This window comes from Oryzias latipes, chromosome 18 (assembly GCF_053564925.1).
Source record: "Oryzias latipes strain Hd-rR chromosome 18, Olatipes_Hd-rR_3.1".
Lineage (NCBI taxonomy): Eukaryota > Metazoa > Chordata > Actinopteri > Beloniformes > Adrianichthyidae > Oryzias > Oryzias latipes.
The window spans coordinates 29,756,338-29,776,911 of NC_136254.1; the positions used below are offsets into that span (position 1 = coordinate 29,756,338).

At 41.5% G+C, this 20,574-nt stretch overlaps 3 protein-coding genes across 5 annotated transcripts; 2 read left to right on the forward strand and 1 right to left on the reverse strand.

Annotated features, from left to right (window-relative positions):
- The first annotated feature begins 301 nt into the window (after window positions 1–301).
- LOC101158726 (endonuclease domain-containing 1 protein-like) lies at window positions 302–3,728 on the forward strand. The gene is made up of 2 exons (XM_004079721.5): window positions 302–923; window positions 2,983–3,728. The coding sequence occupies exons 1-2, from the start codon at window positions 606–608 to the stop codon at window positions 3,562–3,564; spliced, it is 900 nt and encodes a 299-aa protein (XP_004079769.1). The 5' UTR covers window positions 302–605; the 3' UTR covers window positions 3,565–3,728.
- Window positions 3,729–4,639: 911 nt separating this feature from the next.
- Window positions 4,640–6,080, reverse strand: ufsp1 (UFM1-specific peptidase 1). The gene has a single exon (XM_004079720.5). It carries the CDS (start codon window positions 5,850–5,852, stop codon window positions 5,142–5,144), a length of 711 nt encoding a protein of 236 aa, XP_004079768.1. The 5' UTR covers window positions 5,853–6,080; the 3' UTR covers window positions 4,640–5,141.
- A 133-nt stretch (window positions 6,081–6,213) lies between these two features.
- On the forward strand, window positions 6,214–11,981 carry LOC101161757 (zona pellucida sperm-binding protein 3). 3 transcript variants are annotated; one of them, XR_013651067.1, is made up of 10 exons: window positions 6,214–6,997; window positions 8,264–8,391; window positions 8,457–8,560; window positions 8,651–8,828; window positions 8,914–9,031; window positions 9,388–9,479; window positions 9,570–9,676; window positions 9,887–10,042; window positions 10,590–10,908; window positions 11,014–11,981. XR_013651067.1 is itself a non-coding variant. In XM_011487312.4 (9 exons), exons 1-8 carry the CDS (start codon window positions 6,695–6,697, stop codon window positions 10,015–10,017), a joined length of 1,161 nt encoding a protein of 386 aa, XP_011485614.1. In that variant the 5' UTR covers window positions 6,214–6,694; the 3' UTR covers window positions 10,018–10,042; window positions 10,590–11,981. The 3 variants fall into 3 exon arrangements, 2 of the variants coding, with proteins under 2 accessions (XP_011485614.1, XP_004079701.1); XM_011487312.4 differs by having other exon boundaries at window positions 10,590–11,981; XM_004079653.5 differs by having other exon boundaries at window positions 9,929–10,042; window positions 10,590–11,981.
- Window positions 11,982–20,574: the final 8,593 nt, after the last annotated feature.

A 20,574-nucleotide genomic window follows, 5' to 3' on the forward strand; every position in this document is an offset into this window, starting at 1 on the left:
AAAATGCTGCAATTTCTGCAAAAACAAAAAAAACAAACAAACGTGATTTGATTGTTAGAAGATCAGGGCTCTGGGATCAACTGGTGACCTGTCCAGGGTGTACCTTGCCTTCGCCTAACAGTAGCTAGGATAGGCTCCAGCAACCTCGTGACAACCCCCCACCCCCCCAAAATGGTGAGCTACTTTGAAAGATAAAAGAATGAAGGGTTGGGGCTTTTTTCACACTGTGATGTTCAAAAAACCCCTTCCTGCTTCATCTATAACAAAAACACGTCCCTATAATGAAAGTGCACCATGGAGCTCCTTTCATGGAGGATAAATGCGGGATAAAGGTGAAGCTGAAGGTATCGCAGAAGCAGCTTCCATTGAGTCTACTCTATGGCTTGTCAGAGTCGTGGATGAGGCCACAGATAAAGTGATAACATTCACTCATTTAGAGCTGCTGCAACCATCTATGCAGCCATTTGAATATATGGAAAGGACTCCATCATGGGAGATTATATTCCTTGTAGCACAGATGAGCCAGAAAGGAAATGTTAGGTGTGATCGAGCTGAGAAGGACTTGCAGGTACAGCAGTGCGGCTGAGAGCAACTAAACTGCAGCGATGGAACCTGGATCTGTAAGCGGCGCTGCTGCCTTGCTTCTCACCATCCTGAGCTGTGTGGTCCTGCAGGGCGTCCAGACAGGCGTCGTGGGGGATTTCAACCATGTGGAGCGCTGCAAAGACTCTCTGTTCATGGGCACCCCGCCGCGGGGCTACTTCATCAAAGCCTTCAAGAAGATCTGCCAGAGGTACGAGGATCAACCGCGCTACGTCACTCTGTACGACACACGCCGGCACATCCCTGTCTACTCTGCCTATGTGTTCAAGAAGACAGACGGGGAAAAGAAGGTGGACTTTCCGTGGATGTTTGAACCTCAGGTGGGTTTGGGCTCGATCAAAAAATAATTTCGGTAATAAAATTGGACAGTTTCCTTGAATCCAACAGGAAAATGCAGCACATTTCATCAAACACAACAGGTACTAAAAACAAAGAACAACCGAAAAGTCTACGGTTGTGTCAGAATTCCCACACGACTCCCCAGTTACAGCACCATATGAGGCGTTCACCAATTTTCCAGGTGTCCGAATCTACAATTCCAAAATCCAGTGACCTGTATATTTCCAAAAAACCAGTGTGCACCGATGCTCACTAGATCAGCAAATATAGACCACAATGCATTGTGTGTGTTGAACGATTCGTCCTTTGAAAAAAATAAATAAATTATGCTGTTGTTAAAAGGGGAAATTACAATCCAGAGCGCTTTATTTATGGATTCATTCTTGTTGTGTTAACTGATGTTGAAGCGACTTTCAGAGGAACACAGCGCTCTGTCAAAATGTCAGTCGCTTACGCTTTACGAGTTGCAAACTAAGTTGGGAGTTATTGATACTGTGGACATGCTAACACGAGCAACAGGGTCACACTGTTTGTTTTTTGCGTGTAATCAACAAGGTTGGGAGTTAGCGTGGTCACAGTTATGTCAGTCTGAATGGTATCATTAGATGCGTTTCCATTGTTTATGAAATTGCGCAAATTGGATTTGACAATTTTGAAAAAAACTCGCATTTATCGAAAAAATGTTTTTGGGCTAGGAGGAGGGGGTTTTTGAACCGATACTGACATATTTCACAAAACTTCAATGAAAACACTTTCTTTTAGAATTAAAGTCACATGTCCAACAACCGGATGGCGATTTGCTTCTTGGTAGGAACTGGCTGTCTTGGTCGCTGCACGGCGGGCGCCACAGGAGGTCCCACAGAGTCACAGAGCTCATCAAAAGTTGAGTGTGTCATACGGAATTGTTGGATCCACAGCACCTCTGCAAAATCATCAACCACCATTTCCCATAATCCCTTCATCCGTAGCCACTCCCACGCTGAAGTCTCCTTTGATAGATGATGATGAGCGCTAGTGCCGTGGCAGAAATTTTAAAGAATCTGCTGTCAATCAAAGTATTGTGTACATCCGTTAGCGTATTTTTGAATGACGTATCATGTGAGCTGGTTTTATTTGCATGGTAACGATTTAATGGAAACAGTGTAATTTCAAAATTGAGTTTTTTCGACATTTCTAGAATTTCAGTAAAGTTTTGCACATTTGCGTCATGGAAACGTAGCTAATCTGTTTTATTACGTCTTTCAAACAACGTTGGGAGTTACAGGTATCGCTGACGCTTCTAACATGGCTAATGTGTATGAAATGAAAGTGAAATCCATTTTCGATAAATAAGCATCAAAATCAAAATGTATCTTCAAAGACTTTCATTTTTCTTGCTGTACAAGAAAACAACAGTTTAGTCCGTTTCACGCATCGGCCCGGTCAATGTGGCGTAACACGTGTCTGTTGCGTTCAGTTCTAGACTCAGCTTCTATATCACCCCTAAAAGTCGGTTTACTTCTCGCTCCAACCAAAATGAATTCAATTCAGTCGCCGTTTTTTCACGATACACGTTGGAACCAGACATCGTCAAATACTAGTAATTGGTTCCAGTCAGTCTGAGTTGACGTTTCTATGGCAACCACTCCCCCCCAATCAACTGTAAAGTTGTAGGAAGTCCACACCCCTACCACTGGAAAACAGACCACACAAAATCTGTCAAACATTGGACGTAAGGACAAGCCGGCTCCACCTACTTTTTTCGAGGCATCTGATAGGTCAATTTTTTAACTTGATCAACTCGAACTACAGGAAAAATATCATAAATAAAATGGGGGTTATCAAGAACCCAAGAATGGTTATTCGGACCAATAGAATGACAGTAATGGGAAACTGGCTTTTTGGAGCCAGAAGGTACTTCCTGTTTGGGACACCAGTGGGGAGGGGTCACTCAGTCCAATTTTCTTACAAAGTCAATGGGTGATAGCTTGTCTAAAACGAGATATGTAGCTATAAAAAAGTGTCTCTTATATGAAAATGGAACTGTTATCCTGTCCACAGTTGGCCTCGGACCAGAGCAGCAGCAACATGGAGCCCTTCCCTCAGTCTTCAGGAATGCACATGAACTTTGAGGACACTCAAGCGGTTCTGGAAGACTACGCTGACGTCGTTCAGTACGAGCGCGGCCAACTGAACCCAGACGAACACCAGGCAGATCCTCTGGACAAAGCCTCCACCTACACCCTAACCAACGTGGTACCCCAGATCCGGGAGTTCAACCTGGGTCCCTGGGCCGAACACAAGGACCTCATACGAAGGCGCCTTAACAACTACTGCCGCGGCAAAGCCTTCGTGGTAACCGGAGTCACCACGTCGGGTCACACCATCCGCCGTAACAACCAGGAGCGCGTGGCCGTTCCCGAGTACACGTGGTCGGCCTACTGCTGCACAGAATTCGACCAGAACGCGCCCTACTTTGTGCGCTACAAGTTCCCCGTGTTCGGGGCTTACGGGCTCAACGATCGGGTCAATAACCACATGGTTGAGGTTCCTCTCAAGAACCTGGAGAAGTTCCTCAGAGGCAGGATGAATGTGGACAAGAACTTCCAGATCTTTTACAACGACTGCGCCTCAGAAACCTGAGCTTAATCGTCCGCTAACCTTCCGTGTCAGTGTGGGTCGGTACCGCCCAAAGCTACACTAGAACCTTCCATATGTGTCAAAATTGAACGGAAATTGGAGAATTGTGGATATTTCAGGATTGATTGTTCTCTTAATCTAATAATAAAGTTCAATCTTTACAAATATCTGAAATCCCCAACCTGTATTTTGACTAAATAAAAATAATGAGTGATGACAGTAGTTTTGAGAAAATTGAAGCTAGATCAGTGGTTCTTCAATTTTTACAAGTATGAATGTATTAACCCCCAAAGAGGACTGGAATTTAAGAAAACCCAAACAAAACAAAGAGAAAACAATTTTGTAAAACTCAATTAATAAAACTTTACATTAAAAAAAAAAAAAAAAAAAAAAAAAAAAAAAAAAAAAGAGTTTTAACTTGTAATAGCATCAAGCCCCCTCTAGGGGGACCTGAATTACAGTTGTTGGAAAATTACTTTCACTTTTATTAAAATAAAAGCTTATGGTCAGAATTTATAACCTTAAACATTTAGGTGAGTGATACCAGCCTGCAGGGGTCCTTATTTTTTATGATTGAAAGGAAGCTTTATTTTGAAAAACTACTGGATTCTCCTTGAAACATCCCACCCATTTTAAGCTGATGTAGTCGCTCAAACAATGTTTTGAAAATACTTGCTCAAAAACCAATTCTGATCATCTTTTGATCTATTCTACAAGCATTCTCTGCTATTATTTAATTGTGATTATGACATCTTTAGCCAAAACTACGGAGCCCTGGACAGGGCATAAACATTTTTTTCTTTAATTGTTGTTTATTTATTTTATTGTGTATTCGTATGTTCGATTCTTGCTCCCTCATTAATGTGTCCCCAAAAATAACACCAAATTGCACCCACAAAATGCTGACTTGTGGTGACAAAATGCTAGTTTGCGCCAACAAAATAGTAATTTGTGGTCACAAAATTCTATTCAATTCAATAATTCAGTGCCACAAATTATTGATTTCAGGGTTGTGGTTTTTTTAATGTCACGTGCAGGGCTCCATAAGATAAAAAAAACAAACTTAAAATGCAAGACATACTTTCTGCATAGCTGCAGGAGTTTATTGGAAAAACAGTAACACCGCCCCTCTTCCACTCCCCATAGTTGAGAGTTCTTGGTTTACACGCTCTCTTGCAAGCTCACACTTAACCTCAGGGTGGATCCAAAAATGGCGAGCAATTTTGAAGCTTCCCAGTCCTACACCTCATACAAGGAAAACAAAGTTGTATGTGGATCTGGTTGTCTACAAGTGGAGCGCTTGTGGCTCGCCCAGCGTATCTGTGATGTCACAGCTTCAATTGCCATTTCTTTTAATCTACTTCTTGTTCACCGAATCTTTAGAAAAAGTTATTTTGAGCTTAATTATCTGTATGAATGTCCACCACTATCAGAAAAATGCCGAACCTGTAATAGCACAAAGCCACCTCTAGAGGGCCCTGACTCACAGTTGTTGGGAAAAATACTTTCCAATTGAAGCATAGAGTCAGAATTCAAACACAAACTCATTCAAATCCATTTTTAACTGACAGGCTGTTTTTTTATGGCGTCTTTTTTGGCGTTTGTGGCATACACAGATTATAGAAGGAGGTCTGTTCTAAAGACGACACTCGCTTCCAGGACACCCACCCTCTCCCCTGAAACTCCTGCTTCTCCAGGTGACCCCCATAATAGTGGGGGTCCAGGACCAGCAGGTGGCTCCCGCCCGCCCCGGTGCACACCCCCAAAATTCCCTTGGAGGAGTTGTCCCTGTCGCCCCCCATCATGACAGGAGACCCGTGCTCCTGGAAGTGCCGATGGAGCTCCTGGACTGCGATGCTCTCCAGCTCCGCTCCACCGCGGATGTGGACCAGCTTACAGGGGACCTCATAGAGGAGATCCAGAACCAGGGAGCCCTCAAAGGTCCCGATCCACTCCCTGGAGCCGGAAAAGGAGCTGGGCTTGTCCCTCACGGTCACCAGGGCTTGCTGGATCTCCGGCAGACTCGGGACAGCTTTGCGTTCTGCGCCGCGGCGGTTGCAGCAGATCCAGGAGGACATGGTCTGGACGGTTCGATACCCACACCCCCATCCCCGGTCGTCCTGTCCATCACAGCCATAGTAAAAGTAAACGTAGTCCCCTCTGATCATGGAGCATCTAGCCGGTTCTTTAAGGGGCTGGGGAAGACCTTCATGTACGTTCTTCATCAAGGTTCTCCTGAAGTTCCCCTCCTCTAGTCCTTTCCCACCCCAGTCGATCTTCTCCTCAGACATTCGGTGATTAATTTTAATCAAACACTTGTTTAGCTTTCAGTATTGTTTTCTATATATATATTGAGCAAAAACTACTTAGAAACACCAAACAGCTGTTCGTCAAACCGGGAGCGCTCTTGTGTAACAGTACTATCAGTCCTGACTGAAACAAAACAGCAAGGTTCCGCTTTCTACACTGCTTATTCGCCTTGGTGCGTTCAGTTACACCCTGTAAACAATTAGCCCTATCAATATCTGTTTTTTCTTCATTTTGTGCAAAAAGTATTTTATAAAAGGGCAAACAGTTGTCCGTGAAACCGAGAATGTAAAACCAGTCCTGACTACAACAGAAAAAGTACAGTTTCCCCCCCCGATCTGCGCTCACTCGTATTGATACGTTCAGGGACACTCATTGTCCAAACTCTACGTCTCAAATTATCATTATTATTTTCAAAAACTACTATAAAAAACGCCAAACAGCTCTTAAACCCGACAGAATAATTTTATAACAATGCGTGTGCGTGTTTTTTTACTTTAAGCAAAAACTACTTTAAAAACGCCAAAAACAGTTTCTCGTCATGCCGAGTTCGAGGAAAAAAAGTTGAGTTTTTCAACATTGCGATTTTACTGTAAACGTTACGTTTGAATGTAATTTTTATTGAAATTTACAAATAAAAGTAGATGATTGAAAAAATATTATTTGAAAATTTACCATTAGAAATTAAGTACAAGTATTTTTATATTTTAATAATACAGATTTACAGAGTTTTCTATGCGTCTTCGAATGGATCCTACCAGCCGGCCAGAAATAACGCTAATTAGCGGCTAATATTGTGTTTTCCAGTTCCCCTCCTTTTCCCACAATGTCCACAATATTAAAATATCCTAAAATGAGGAAATTCGTCGCAGTTTTATTGTTCTTCTGTTGCGCATCACAGGAGCACACGTTAGAAAACCCGGAGAACGAGGAGCTTAAAATACAATGTGAAGAAAACAAGATGAGAATAACCGTTCAGAGGGAGTTCTTCCGGAAAACAAACACCCCGTTCAGTCCGGAGCTCATTCGGCTCGGATGGAACTCGACCTGTGGACCCGAGAGGCCCGGAACCGACACCGAGGTGATGGTTCTGTCTGCGGGGCTGCAGGATTGCGGAACCGAGTCCAGGGTGAGAAAAGTTAGCTCAAAACCTGAGTGAGATTTATAATTACCTTTTACAAAAACTTTCTATTGTAGGTTACAACAAATAAAATTATGTTTTAGTCATAGTCATTTTATTTTGAAATGTTCAGATACCTTTTCTGCACCTAATTTCACGATATTTCTAAGGCAAATTAGAAAGTCTGTAAACGTCAACTCCCACAATGCACCACATGGCAGTTCAGGCGATTAAAAAACGTTCATGTTCGAGAGCTTACAGCTGTAGAAGAAACTTTTATTCAAACTCAAAACGGAAAAAAAGTAACTGTTAGGGTCGCCAGTTAGAAGAAAGTTTTTTTTTTCCTCTAGATACGGGGAGAATTCCGTTTCCGGTCGAGGACTTCCGGTTGTGGATGTTCAGGTCTGCAGCTAGGTCCTCTAATTTTTTTTTTATAAATTCCTGCTACTTCATAACAAAAGTGGTATCATTTTCAATTATTTTTAAGTTTTAAAGTGTTTTTGTAAATAATTCTAATAACTCCAGTAAATATAAACTTATTGGTTTAAAAAATCTTTTAAAGATTTTACTGAATCTCGTACTTTTAAAGAGTGTATCTACTTATTAATGAAAATCAATAGTATTTGGTCTAACTTAGAAAACGTTGACTTATTTATTAAGAATAAACACTTTTAAACTACCGTGAGATTTATCAATGATTTTTGGGATATTTTAATGACTTTTCAATTGTTTTTATTTATAAAATCCCATTTAAATGCATTTCAATTATCCCTAAAATGAGGCAGGAAACCTAAAGTTTTTTCTATAAACCTAAAACGTTTTAATTTACTATGAAGAGGTTAGTACACTTACACTACACATCGTCTATAGTATACTTGCTATGCTTATACTCAAGGAAACTTGATAAAATAAACTTCAATGCTACTTTTTACAGCAAATGTATCTTTAAGTTAAACGCAATTTAAAGTATGGCAAATAAAAAGAAACTTCAAAAAAATGTGCCTCAAGAAAGAAGATGTACTGATAAAATATATATAAATGTTTAAAAAGCTTTAATTAAACCAAATTAAATATGAAAAACTGAAAATAAACTATAAATAAGGACAAAGTAAAAACCTCACTGAGATTTAAAATCTTTCTCCTTTGATTTACTATTTTGTATATTTTGTGTTCAATTGTTTGGAGACTAAATGAATGAACAGATCTGAAGTAAAACGTGAAATGATTACTGGTTTATGATTACATAAAAATAAGATGTTTTTTATTGGCCTGCAGGTTGACGGGGATTGGCTCTTGTACTCCAATCAGCTGCTGCTCTTCCCGGCTATCCTTCCCACCGCCACCGGCAGCGTGATCGTCCGCGGCGTGACCACAGTCATACCTGTTGAGTGCTACTATGAAAGGTGAGGCTAGACTATAAAAAAGTGTTTTTTTTTGTGTATAATTTATGTTTTCCTGTTGAGATCAGGAAGCAGAAAGTTATAGGAGAGCCACTGATGCCGACCTGGATACCGATGACGTCCAGCATCCGCGGCTTCGGCCTCCTGCGCTTCTCCCTTCGTATCATGGCGGGTGAATTCATCCTGTTCAGCCCCGACTTTAAAACAACAACAACAACAACAATGTCTCACCTGTCTGTTTTTCTGTGCTCCTCCTGCACAGATGAATGCGCCTCCGCGCGCAGCTCCTCTGTGTTCCAGCAGGGGGAAGCAGTGTTTTTGGAGGCCGCTGTGGATTCGGCGCTGCACCCCCCCCTCACTCTGTATGTGGACCACTGCGCCGCCACCGTGCAGCCTGACCCCCTCTCCGAGCTCAGATACAGCTTCATAACCAAACACGGGTCCGTTTTCTCGGTCAGATGACACGACAGGAGCTGGAGATGAGATCCATGATGTTTCTTTGTCCCTAAATTCCTCCTGTTGCAGATGTCTAATGGACAGTGTCCTGCCAGGATCTTCATCCAGATTCCTGCCCAGGCAGCGGGATGACCGGCTGTGCTTCAGCGTCCAGGCTTTCCGCTTCAGAAAGACACCTGTGGACCAGGTACTGAATAGACTTTTAGCATGGCGGGTATGGATTTAAGGACCGCAGTCTGATGAAAATGGTGTTTAAACAAGTTACTGAGGCATTTCTCTGATCTCAAAATCAAGATTTCAATTGCATTTCCGAGTATTTTTTTATTGAAATACTCATGAATCAGGAGCAGACCAAAAAAAAGGGCGTATTTCTAATTTCTAATGAACTCCTGCTGCTCTGCAGATGCTAGAAAATGACACAGGTTTTTAAATTGTTGGCTAAAAACGGTGCAGTCATGACTAAGAGACCACTGGAAACGCTTTCAAAGGGATCAGAACATGACATCAGGTCCCGGTTAAGGAGACGTCTCTGTTTTCCCTCAGATGTTCATCAGCTGCCACCTCAAAGCCGCCCCCAAGCGGAGCCACCACAGCCACCTGGACAAAGCCTGTTTCTTCCACAGAGCCACCTTCAGGTCAGCACGAGCGGAGCGGCTTTCAGCTCTTTGTTTTATTTCATTGTTTTACGGAGGCGCAGGTTTGTCAGGGTGGTTTCTGTCCTTCAGCTGGCGAGCCACCGACGGGAACGGCGCCGTGTGCGAATGCTGCGACTCGGACTGCCTGAGTCTGGAGGGAGAGGAGAACCGCGGAGACTCCACGTCGTTGCAGATAGGTTTGAACCCCACTCATTTGGTAGAGCCTTTGTCACTTGCACCCGGGCCCCTAAGAGGAGCGGCTGCATCCTAAGGGAAGCGCAGGCGCCTTGATACTTGACCTTGACATTTCCTGAAGGTCACCTGCATACCGCGAACAGATCTGACCATTTGTCCTGCAAACATCGGCCCGGACAGGCAGCCGGGACTGAGGCTTTGGCTCCTTTCAGGTGTTCTGCCGACAGTAAGCTGGCTCGTGATCTGGTTAACAGGTGGGAGGTTTGAGGCCGACAGGACCGTTGGACCACTGCACACTTTGGAGCGCTCTCATTGGACGGGCCGGCTGTCAGTCAATCAGTGAAGAGCTGCCCCCACAGTTTCAGACGGTAAGCAGCCTTTTTTTATTTTTTTATTTTTTTACGATGACTCCAAACCAGCGACTGTTTATGAAAACTGGAGCGAGCGAACTCCTGGCTACAACCAAATAAGGTCAATTTAGCCGCCATTTTCACGCAATCTAGACACCACCATGTTGGAACCAGATGACGTCGCTGAGCAGCGATTGGTCCAAGTGAAGCCACGCTCACAGCGGGCTGAGAAGTCTGTAAAAGCACGTACGTGCGCTTTCTGGTGTTCCGCATTCAAAACCCCTGCGTTCACGCATAGCTACACAAGTTGTACGTCTTTTTTCGGGATATAAGAACAATAGAAATTGAAACCAGTTGACCAATCAGGGACTCCGATTTGATAGTCCAGCCGTCACATACAGCGAATGCTTAGAAGTGTTTGTTAAAACATATCCAGGCCGTTACGATGATAGGAGTTTCACATGCGATGTAGAGAACTCTGGAGCATCTGGACGCGGCAAACATGGCAGAATGTGTCGCTGGATGGAAAACACCGACAGTTTCCCTCTGCTGTGACTTTGAGCAGGTTCCTCCATCTGGACCGAGGAGGTCGTTGGTCAGAGAAGTGAGCAGACCAGGACTTTCCAGAGAGAAGAACCACAATGGATGAACAGAAAAGAATGTGTGTGTGTGTGTGTGCTGCAGGAAGACCTGTGCGGTCCTGGGACAGCAAATGTGACGGAGCAGAGGGGAATCCTGCTTTCGGTTTTGTTTTTGCACACAAATAAATTCAGGGATTGATTTAATTAGAAATAAATAAAAGGATTCTTTTTTTTTCTCAACAGGCGGGTGGGAGCCTGAGCTCCATTTCTGTGAATGGATGAGTGATGTTTTGATTACATAATGTGCGTTTGTGAGTCGGCTTTCTGTCAATATTTGCTCAGAAACTAAAACAATGAAACCCGGTTGTTGCTCTGGGACGTGCGGCCTTTCGTCCCGTCTCTCTGCAGGTTTGACGAAGGCGCACGAACGTGCAGGAAGGCGTTGGGGAAAGACGCCGCAGCCACGTTCATGTCAGCGTCTCAGGGGGAAACACACTGGTCAAAGTTTACGAGTTTCCGCGTAGGATAAACTTTTCAGGCGACAATCTTCACTTTTGTTTTTGGTCCAGAAAAAGTTCTCAGGTTGATGGACATTTGTGGAGAAAAACCAAATATTTCTTCCAGAAATGATCATTTTAAGTCTAAGTGGTTTTTTTTCTGTATTAAAACCTTTTTGATTATAAGACTTAAAGAATTTATTAAAAGAATAATTTATTTTTATTTTTTATAAATGAAGAGCTGTGCAAAGAGCACCTTAATTTATTGTACCAGTGAAAATGCCGATAGTCTATTTTAGTCTAATTTATTATATTCTATTGTTTTCCAATCCATCCTTTTCATTTTTCTATTCTCTACAATTCTACAATTTTCTTTTTTTTTACCATTCTATTCTTTTCTAATCTGTCATTTTCTTTTTTATTCTAATTTATTCTCTCATTTTCCAATAAATTCATTTTCTATTTTTTCTTTTCTCCTTTTTTCTATTCTATTCTACAATTTTTTTTACTGTTTTAGTAATTTCTAATATATTGTTTTCAAATTTTTTTCTAACCTTTTTTTTCTAATTAATTCTCTATTCTTCTATTTTTTTATCGTCTTTTATCATTTTCTTTTCTATTTTTACTATTCTTTTATATAATTTTTAACTCTTTTCTATTACATCCTTTCTTTATGTAATTTTTCTATTCCTTTCTGTACTTTTTAACTTCATCCCTTTCTGTTCTATCCCTTTTTTCTATCATTCTTTTCTTTTTATTTTCTATTCTATTCTAAACAGTCATTCAGACTCTTCAGCAGCAAAGGGCTTCAAGCTCTGACACACTTTGACCAGTTCAGTCTGACTGAAGTCCTACAAAATAAAAGCCTTTTATTTAAAGTCCTTTATGTGTTTTACTTATTTTTAATAAAGTCTCATCTTGTTGAGGTCTGACATCCTCATGTGAAGTTTTGGAGAAGGTTTCAGAAAGGCCCAAAAGAAGAGTTTTCTGTCATTTAACAAGCAGTTTCTGTGAATTCTAGACTTTTCTCTATTCTACCATTTTTGCACAAATTTCTGTCAAACTGAGCTTGTGGTTTTTTGGTGGTTTTATACACATATTGTGTTTCAAATCTAATGTTTGATGCTCACAAAACATAAATGTAAATGTAAAGACCCATTTAGAGTTTATTTTGTCCAATAGTTAAACTGCTTTTAAGGCATGAAACATTAAAACCAGGACATTAACAAGAACTTCTTCACGCCACTGATCAGGTCCTCCGCAGTGCCGTCAGGTGAAGTCTGATCTATGGTTATATTTAAAAAAGAATCTGTAGTTTAAGAATTAAAGACTTATAAAAATCTGTAACCCTGACGTCATTTTCACTAATAAGACATGAGGAGGACGTGGTGAGATGGTCACAGGGTCAAGATAAGGTCAAGTTTGTCCCCAACTGAATGTTTAAGACAGGGTTAGCGTATCTAAATGTGACGTATACGTTTCAAATGTAAAGATTGTAGCCTTTAAGGCTGATTTCCATCTTTAAACAGACTGATGGTCACTAGAATGTGAGGATAAAAGCAAAACTAACATATGTCGCTAATTCACAATGTACCATTTAATCCAGGACTCCACTTAATTTAGCATCACTTTAAAAAAAAACATTGAGTAAAAACTTCTTTTTTTTGTCGTCATCATTGTAAATAAATTTGGGTTTCATCACATACAGAAAGATTTAGCCTTTTCCAGTGGTGGCGTAGTACGCGGACGTGGCTTCGAACAGGAAATACCTGGAAGGGCGGCCAAAAGAGGGGGCAGATTATGAAGTAGAACTAAGAAAGTGTTGAGCGGTCGGGTTTGATAAGAGGTGTGAGGCTGACAGAAAAAGACAGAGACGGCGTGAGAGGTTAGCCGACACGTGGGAGAGGGGTGGACGTGCAGAAGTGAAGGTACATTCAAAATGTTTTTAAATCCAGATATATGGACTTTCTTCCATCTCAGAAGTCCTTCCACTCAGGTTCTGTCACAAACACCATCTTTATCAAACTCCATTTTTTTGTCTGCTCCTGATTCACAACGATTTGCACAAATAAACACTCTGAAATGCAATTTTTAGCCAATTTTCCTTAATATTTTTCCTCCATCATCAGATAAATGCCACGAGAACATGTTAAAGACACTAAATACACAATTTTCATCAGAGAGGGTCTTAACCCTTGTGCTATCTTAGATGACCCCACCCTTACATTGACATGTTCTCCCTACCATGACAAAGGTGGATAAAGGTGGAAAGATTTCATGTAATCCATGGACACCAGTGAAAATCACAAATCATTGAAGAAAAAAGGTTCAGAGCACTGTCTAGTGGGTTTAGATGACCCAAATCCCAATGTCAAAGTGCCTAAGATGGCACAAGGGTTATAGGACAAGATTTGGAAAGTTTAAGATGTAAATTACTGTGACATATTTGGACCATTGGTCTGCAGTTTTCCTCCATAAAGACACATTACTTTCAGTTGGTTGTGATGGGGGGGGGCAGCCAATCAAACCTATATACATCAGTTTGAAAAAAAGGGTTGTAATCATTCATAAAGGTCTTTCTACAGCAAAAGAAAATCATAAATATCTCCTTTTTCATCTTACCTTGGAGGAGGGTGTTCCTGACCCCACAGGTGTTGTCAGCGTGCTAAACGAGTCCATGGCAGCACCGCTTATGCAATCTAAAAATAAAGCAGTTTATTTGTTGTTAAAGGTCATCGGCATAAAGTCTTTAAACCCACTGTGGAGTATTGTGGTAGAAGGTTGATGGTTTGGGCGTCTTTTGCTTGTATGTTTTCAAAGAACTCTTAATGTCATGATGCTCTGGAATCTGTCTGAAACTAAAGCACAAATGCACGTCTGAGCAGAAGACCCTTGAATGCCACAAACCACAATGGGAGTGATGTAGATCTCGCAGTGGTCCCTCGCTGCATCGGCGTTCCTCTTTCTGTTTTGCAGATTTTTTTGGTGCAATTTTGCATGCTTTATTTTTTTTGGCAGAGGATTGTGTTCTGCGTCCTGACTGGCTGTCGACTATTGTCAATCAATCTCCTCTGTGCCGGTGTTATGAACTTTATGTTACAAAGTGTTACAAACGTAAAGTGTTACTAACATTAAGTGTAACCCCACTTTACGTCACAAAGTGTTACTAGGTAACATAATCACCAGGAGCAATCTGGGGTTCGGGGTCTTGCACAAGAGCACTTCCATGCGTGGGCCCGGCAAACCTGAAATCTTCCAAAAAAAGAGGTGGACAGCTCTTGCCTCTGCACCACGGCCGCCCCACGCTGGTTAAAATCCCAGCTGAGACCTATTTGGTTGAAGTTGGCATGTATCAGTGGGTTTTCTCCGGTCACTCTGGCTTCCTCCCATAGTCAAAACTCTGTAACCCTTGTGCTATCCTAGGCACTTCAACGTTTCTTAACGTTGGGAGTTGGGTCATCTAGACCCACTAGACAGTGCTCTGAACCTTTTTTCTTCAATGATTTGTGATCTTCACTGGTGTCCATGGATTACATGAAATCTTTCCACCTTTATCCACCTTTGTCATGGTAGGGAGAACACGTCAATGTGAGGGTGGGGTCATCTAAGATAGCACAAGGGCTGAGCTGCCCTGAGGAGTGCCTGTGAGTGTGGCCCTGTTGACAGACTGGCTACCCGTTCAGGATGTACTCCGCCTTTATCCAACAGCAGAAGGGATAGGCTCCAGCAACCCTATGGCCCCCATAAGGGATTCAGCAGATTCTGTGGTGGATGATGTCAAATTTTCTCCACAATATTTGGAAGGGAATTACCTTTTTTTTTTTTTTTAAATAAAAGAATTAGATAGAAATGTACCGATTCCACCAATAGGTCAAGACACAGAATACAGAGTTAAGTGTTTCTCTTTCCATTCCTGATAACTGCTGCATTGTTGTGCTGTTAACTATCCAGGATTCCATAAGGGTATTTTTAAAGCTCAGTGGCTGTCATTTCGTACAGTTTCTCGTAATAAATTGAATAGGACCGTGAGATCAACAATCGCTTCCGACCGCGTCGGTGGCTACTGTCTGAGCTCCCGTCTTGGCTCCTGTGTCGCTTTCATTCAGTCACCTCATTCTTTTATGTCAGCTTCCTGTCTTGTGTCGCGCCAGAGGAGGAGACCTAATTGGCCGAGAGCCCAAAAAACCTGGATAAGAAAGCAAGACGTATAAAAAAAAAAAAGGGGCCATAGATGTCCACTTTCACTGCCTCTGATGCATAATACAGCCCACCCAGCGTGTTGTTTGTCCAACCTGGTGGTCTTTGTTGGTTAACCAAGTGCACGAGGGTTCATCCCCGACTCCCATGATTCCCAGATTCGGTCGCTGCGTCCCATTCCACACCAGGAGCCACTGTGGCTGGACACCCCTGCCCCCGCACATCCCTCACCTCCCACCCCAATCCTTTTCTGTGATCGTGGAGCATGGCTCGCAGCACGTACCTTGTCTCCTTTCGCTCTCTCTCTCATGTTGGCTCAGACATAAGCAAACAGTGCTTTAAGCAAACAGTGCGACAAAGCCGCCAACAGGGTCTTCAGCTTTGCATTGCAGACAATGTTCCCTTAAAGCTCCCTCAGCCTGACCTGAAGACCACCCATCCTCCTCTCAGTTCTGTAGGTCTGTGCTTAAAAGTGGATCCTTAAGCACGTCTGCTACAGATTTACAAAACTCCCACGCCACGTAAACCTGAGCTATATTTGGCTTATCGGTTTCCAAATATACTTTTTGAGGAATGCCGTGCATTCCACTCAACGTCACAATGCCGGCGTCCAGTAATAAATAATGCAAACATGCTTAAACTTCCTGGCAGATGAAGAAACGGGTGGTGGAGCGTCCTCTCCTGTGAGTCAAACAGGGAGGACTTCCCGGAAACCTCAATATACTTCCTTCCCTTTGGTTCCAAAGGGCCGGTCAGCGGTCAGAATGAGCACATGCGATATTTGCGTTCCTATAGGCTCTACAAAGATGAATATGTTTGGACTGAATTGATATAATATGAAAGATTTAATCAGAAGTATGTCCACGACATCAGTTTTGATGGTATAATTCAGGGGTCTGCAACCTTTAACCTTTGGTTATTGATCCGCTAGAAAAAACACGTAACCCTTGTGCTATCCAAGGCACTTTAACATTGGGAGTTGGGTCATCTAGACCCACTAGACAGTGCTCTGAACCTTTTTTCTTCAATGATTTGTGATCTTCACTGGTGTCCATGGATTACATGAAATCTTTCCACCTTTATTCACCTTTGTCATGGTAGGGAGAACACGTCAATGTCAGGGTGGGGTCATCTAAGATAGCACATACAATTACAACTCATTAAAGTTTTTTGCGTAACATTAAGCTGAAGTTTTTAACCAGCTTTAAAGGCATGATATACGTCAGTGTTTCTTGCCATTGATGTTCATCAACGGTTTCGGGCGACGGTTCTGTGCGTGAATTTGGTTTTGAGCTTTTCAGAATTTTTGGTTGGTTGAGAATCACGCGGTTTATGTGTATTCTACATTTTACGTAAATCTTACGCAACTGTGCAGGATTTTTGCGAGATACAAACACAAATTTGTGGCTTTCCAAAATCATTCCACGTGTGTCTAACGGACTTTTCACGCATGTATCACCAATGTATGACTTTTATGATGCGTATACGGCGCACATATCACGTTCAAATTATAGCACAGTCTCTGCGTGGTTTATTTGTACCTTTTCGGTGGTTTTGATGTGGTTCATTCGCGATGCATCTGCGAAAATTTCACGTAAAGACCACAACTTTTCTCACTTTTTCTACGTATATCGATGTAGGACCAATTTTCATCTGTGCTATTTGTGCAAAATGTATGTGGTGGCTGTGTGACACGGCCTTAACAGTGCAGCTGTCACAGGTGAGAGCAAAATAACACTTACACAAGAAACAAGATTCCAGTGAATTCTGCTAAAAAAGCAGTGTTAGGTAACATGTATACAACACTTCACTAACAAGTTTTTTTAGTAAAGTCTTACATTAGTAACGTCACAATAGTTAGTTGCTTTAGTGTTATTAATGTTAAATGTAAACAAATTTACATTGGTAAGTGTGGAAGCGCTGCACGGTGGTTATTAACCCTTTTTTCATCTTGTGGGGTCCAGATGACCCCACCCTTACTTTGACGTGTTCTCCCTACCATGACAAAGGTGGATAAGGGTGAAGAAGATTTCATGTAATCCATGGACACCAGTGAAGATCACAAATCATTGAAGAAAAAAGGTTCAGCACACTGTCTTGTGGGTCTAGATGACCCAACTCCCAATGGTAAAGTGCCTCCAAGGCACTTTAATGTTGGGAGTGGGGTCATCTGGACCCCACGAGATAGCACAAGAGTTAAGGGACGGCGTGAAAACGGATATGTACTTTACGAATGCGTTTGGATTGGTTAAACTAAAGATTTAATTAGTGGTTTGTCCAAAAGATCAGAGGTCAGAAACCTTCAACAGTAAAAGAGTCATTTGATCCAGTTATTCCTGATCAACCCTTATTTGGAGCCACAAAGTCTTATTTTACTCTATTGGAACATTTGATTCTGCTTTTTATTTACTTCTAGTGTAAATATGAATTATATTTCTTTTTTGGCATGACTAAAAACAGAACATGAACGTAAACATGAAGTCATTGGTTCACGATGCACTAGAAAAAGTATATATGGAAAACATGCAGGTATCCTCAAGGGAACAGCAAGACACACCTGCGACTCCTCTCTATGACCGTTTACGGGACAACCCAAAAAGCCACACCATATGGGTCAATCCCTGTATGGTTGCATGGGATAAGGCTTAAATTTAACTAATCTAAATCAACTAATCCTAATAAAGTAACCCTACCTTATAGAAAATAGTAAAATTTTACTTTCTTCAGCCAGAGAGCTACTCTGGAGGGGTGAAAGAGCCTGGAACCTCAGGTTGCAGACTCCTGGTATAAACCTTTTTGAGAAGTTTGCAAGTTTTTAGAAAAAGTTCTGAAGCTTATTCGTTTTTGGGATGGATACCATTCACAATATAAATGTAAAAGTACATTTTAAAATCTTTCAAATTGTATTGTAACTTAATGTAACTGCCTCCAGATCAAAAGATAAATACACTAAATGTTAGCAGCATTGAAAAAACTTTAGAGTATTAATGTTTAGGTCTTGGTGCCTGATTTATTTTGAATTATATAAAAAGATATTGTTGAATGTTTTTTTCCGTTCAAGATGATGCTAAATGAAGTGGAGTTCTGGATTATATGGTACGTTCTAAATTAGTATAGCACACGGCATGAAGGGGTTACATTTCTGACAAACTGGGTTACATCAAATTAAAGCTCAGGAAACATCCCTGCAATCTAGTGAAAAAAAATATTTCTTGAAAAGTCAATTTTCTGCCAAGAAACTGTTTGAAACTTGGGTTTTCGGGTGTCTGCCAGGCACGTCTGCAGTCTGCGATTTACAAAAAAGAAAAGATCAATGCCAACTTTGAGAAAGTATGTTTATCCCAAAGCCCTCAGTAAAAACAAATCACTTTGATGGTGGCAGAAGTCTGGTTTTTATCCGTCTCTATCAGCAACATTCTTCCAAGACTCCAAGAGTCTACAGGGATGCGACCATGACTGAGACACCCTGATGGTACGATTAGCGTCCCTTTCAGCATCTTACATTTTGACATGTCCTGTTATGTTTTATGCGTTGATAAAACTCTCATCCGTTATCTGTTCTTCAAAAGCAGCTGAAAACAAATGAAACACAACAGAAACAGCAAACCTACATGCCGCCTCATGTCGGAGATTAGTTTATATTTATGCTTTCACTCCAAACAGGACTGTACTTTCTCAAGTAGCACACCAATCAAAGATTTGTCATTATTGTCATGGATTTGGACAGACTACATTTGTAATGGACAAAGGTGCTTGTTGCTGTTTATAGTAGGTGTGTTTCCACTGAGCTGTTTGGTCAGGACAAATTGGTTTATCAAAAAGTGATTGGTCGGTGTGAAAATCTCATCTGAACTTAAAAAAATAAGTAAAATCTAGTCCACTGATAGAAAACCATCTGTTCACTTGCAAGTGAACCCTGGTGTGGTTGTATGCGTACTGTCAAATATGAAGGCAAAAGAAAAATCCAGCACATTAAAAATCAGGGGTGAGCCATTTAAACTATATTCACACCGCCCTTGGAAACACATGATTAAGTGGCCATTTCCTACGAAAAGTCTATGTAAAGTCACAAGTTTCTGTGATCATTTTCGAGCTGTATGTACAAACGGTGTGGTCCATTTTCAGTTAAACCAGGTCTAACTGACCAATCAGGGATAGCTTCCCTTGTAACCCTTGTGCTATGCTAGGCACTTTAACATTGGGAGTTGGGTCATCCAGACCCACTAGACAGTGCTCTGAACCTTTTTTCTTCAATGATTTGTGATCTTCACTGGTGTCCATGGATTACATGAAATCTTTCCACCTTTATCCACCTTTGTCATGGTAGGGAGAACACCTCAATGTAAGGGTGGGGTCATCTAAGATAGCACAAGGGTTAAATCACGGAAGTGTCAACCATTTGTAAACTGATTTGGAAGGAGAAGTTAATAATTGCTGTTTGTGCCCGGCTAGAATTCTATGACACCGAGTCTTTCATATACTAAAATAGAGCCCTTTCCTGCTTGTCCAGTGTGAAAACCATGGGAAAAACCATGCAAATGTCTGGTGTGTACGTACTCTGACAGTTAGACGCACTGTGCAATTTAGCTATAGGAAAAATGAACAAATGTTTAAAAAAAGTTATAGAAGAAATAGGTGGATGGGCTTATCAACATATAATAATTATCGGACTAGCGGCACTAGCCGGTGTTCCTTTCTGTGTTTTTTAGTGGTAGTGTGAATTCAAGCAGAAATATTTGTTTCATCTGCATGATGTTTTATGGCAGTTTGGTCCACTCTCAACAGTGCAGTGTGAAAGTAAACTTGCTGCGAGGCAAGAGTGCTAACCACTACGTTAGCACTCTTGCCTCGCAGCAAAAGGTTCTGGTTCAAATCTCAGCTGGATTCGTTCTTTGTTGAGTTCTTCTCATGCATGCAAAGGTTTTCTCTGGGCTCTCCGGTTTCTTTTCAGTCCAAAAATATGCTTCATAGATTCATTGGTGATTCTAAATTGCCCCTACGTGTAAATATGAGCGGGATTGTGTAGTTCTGCTCATAGTGACACACTCAGCTCAGGATTCTTGTGAAGATACATGGCAGTGTGGACTTTTTTTGTCCACAGAGGTCTTTTAGAGTGGACCACAGAGAACTAAAAATGATAAAATATATTTAGAAATAATCATTGTCATTCATCTTTAATGATCTTACTGGTGAAAGGAGGATTTTGACATGGATCCATTAATCCTCTGCTTCATACAGATCAGTCATCCTTCCCCCAAAACATGATATTTCCACC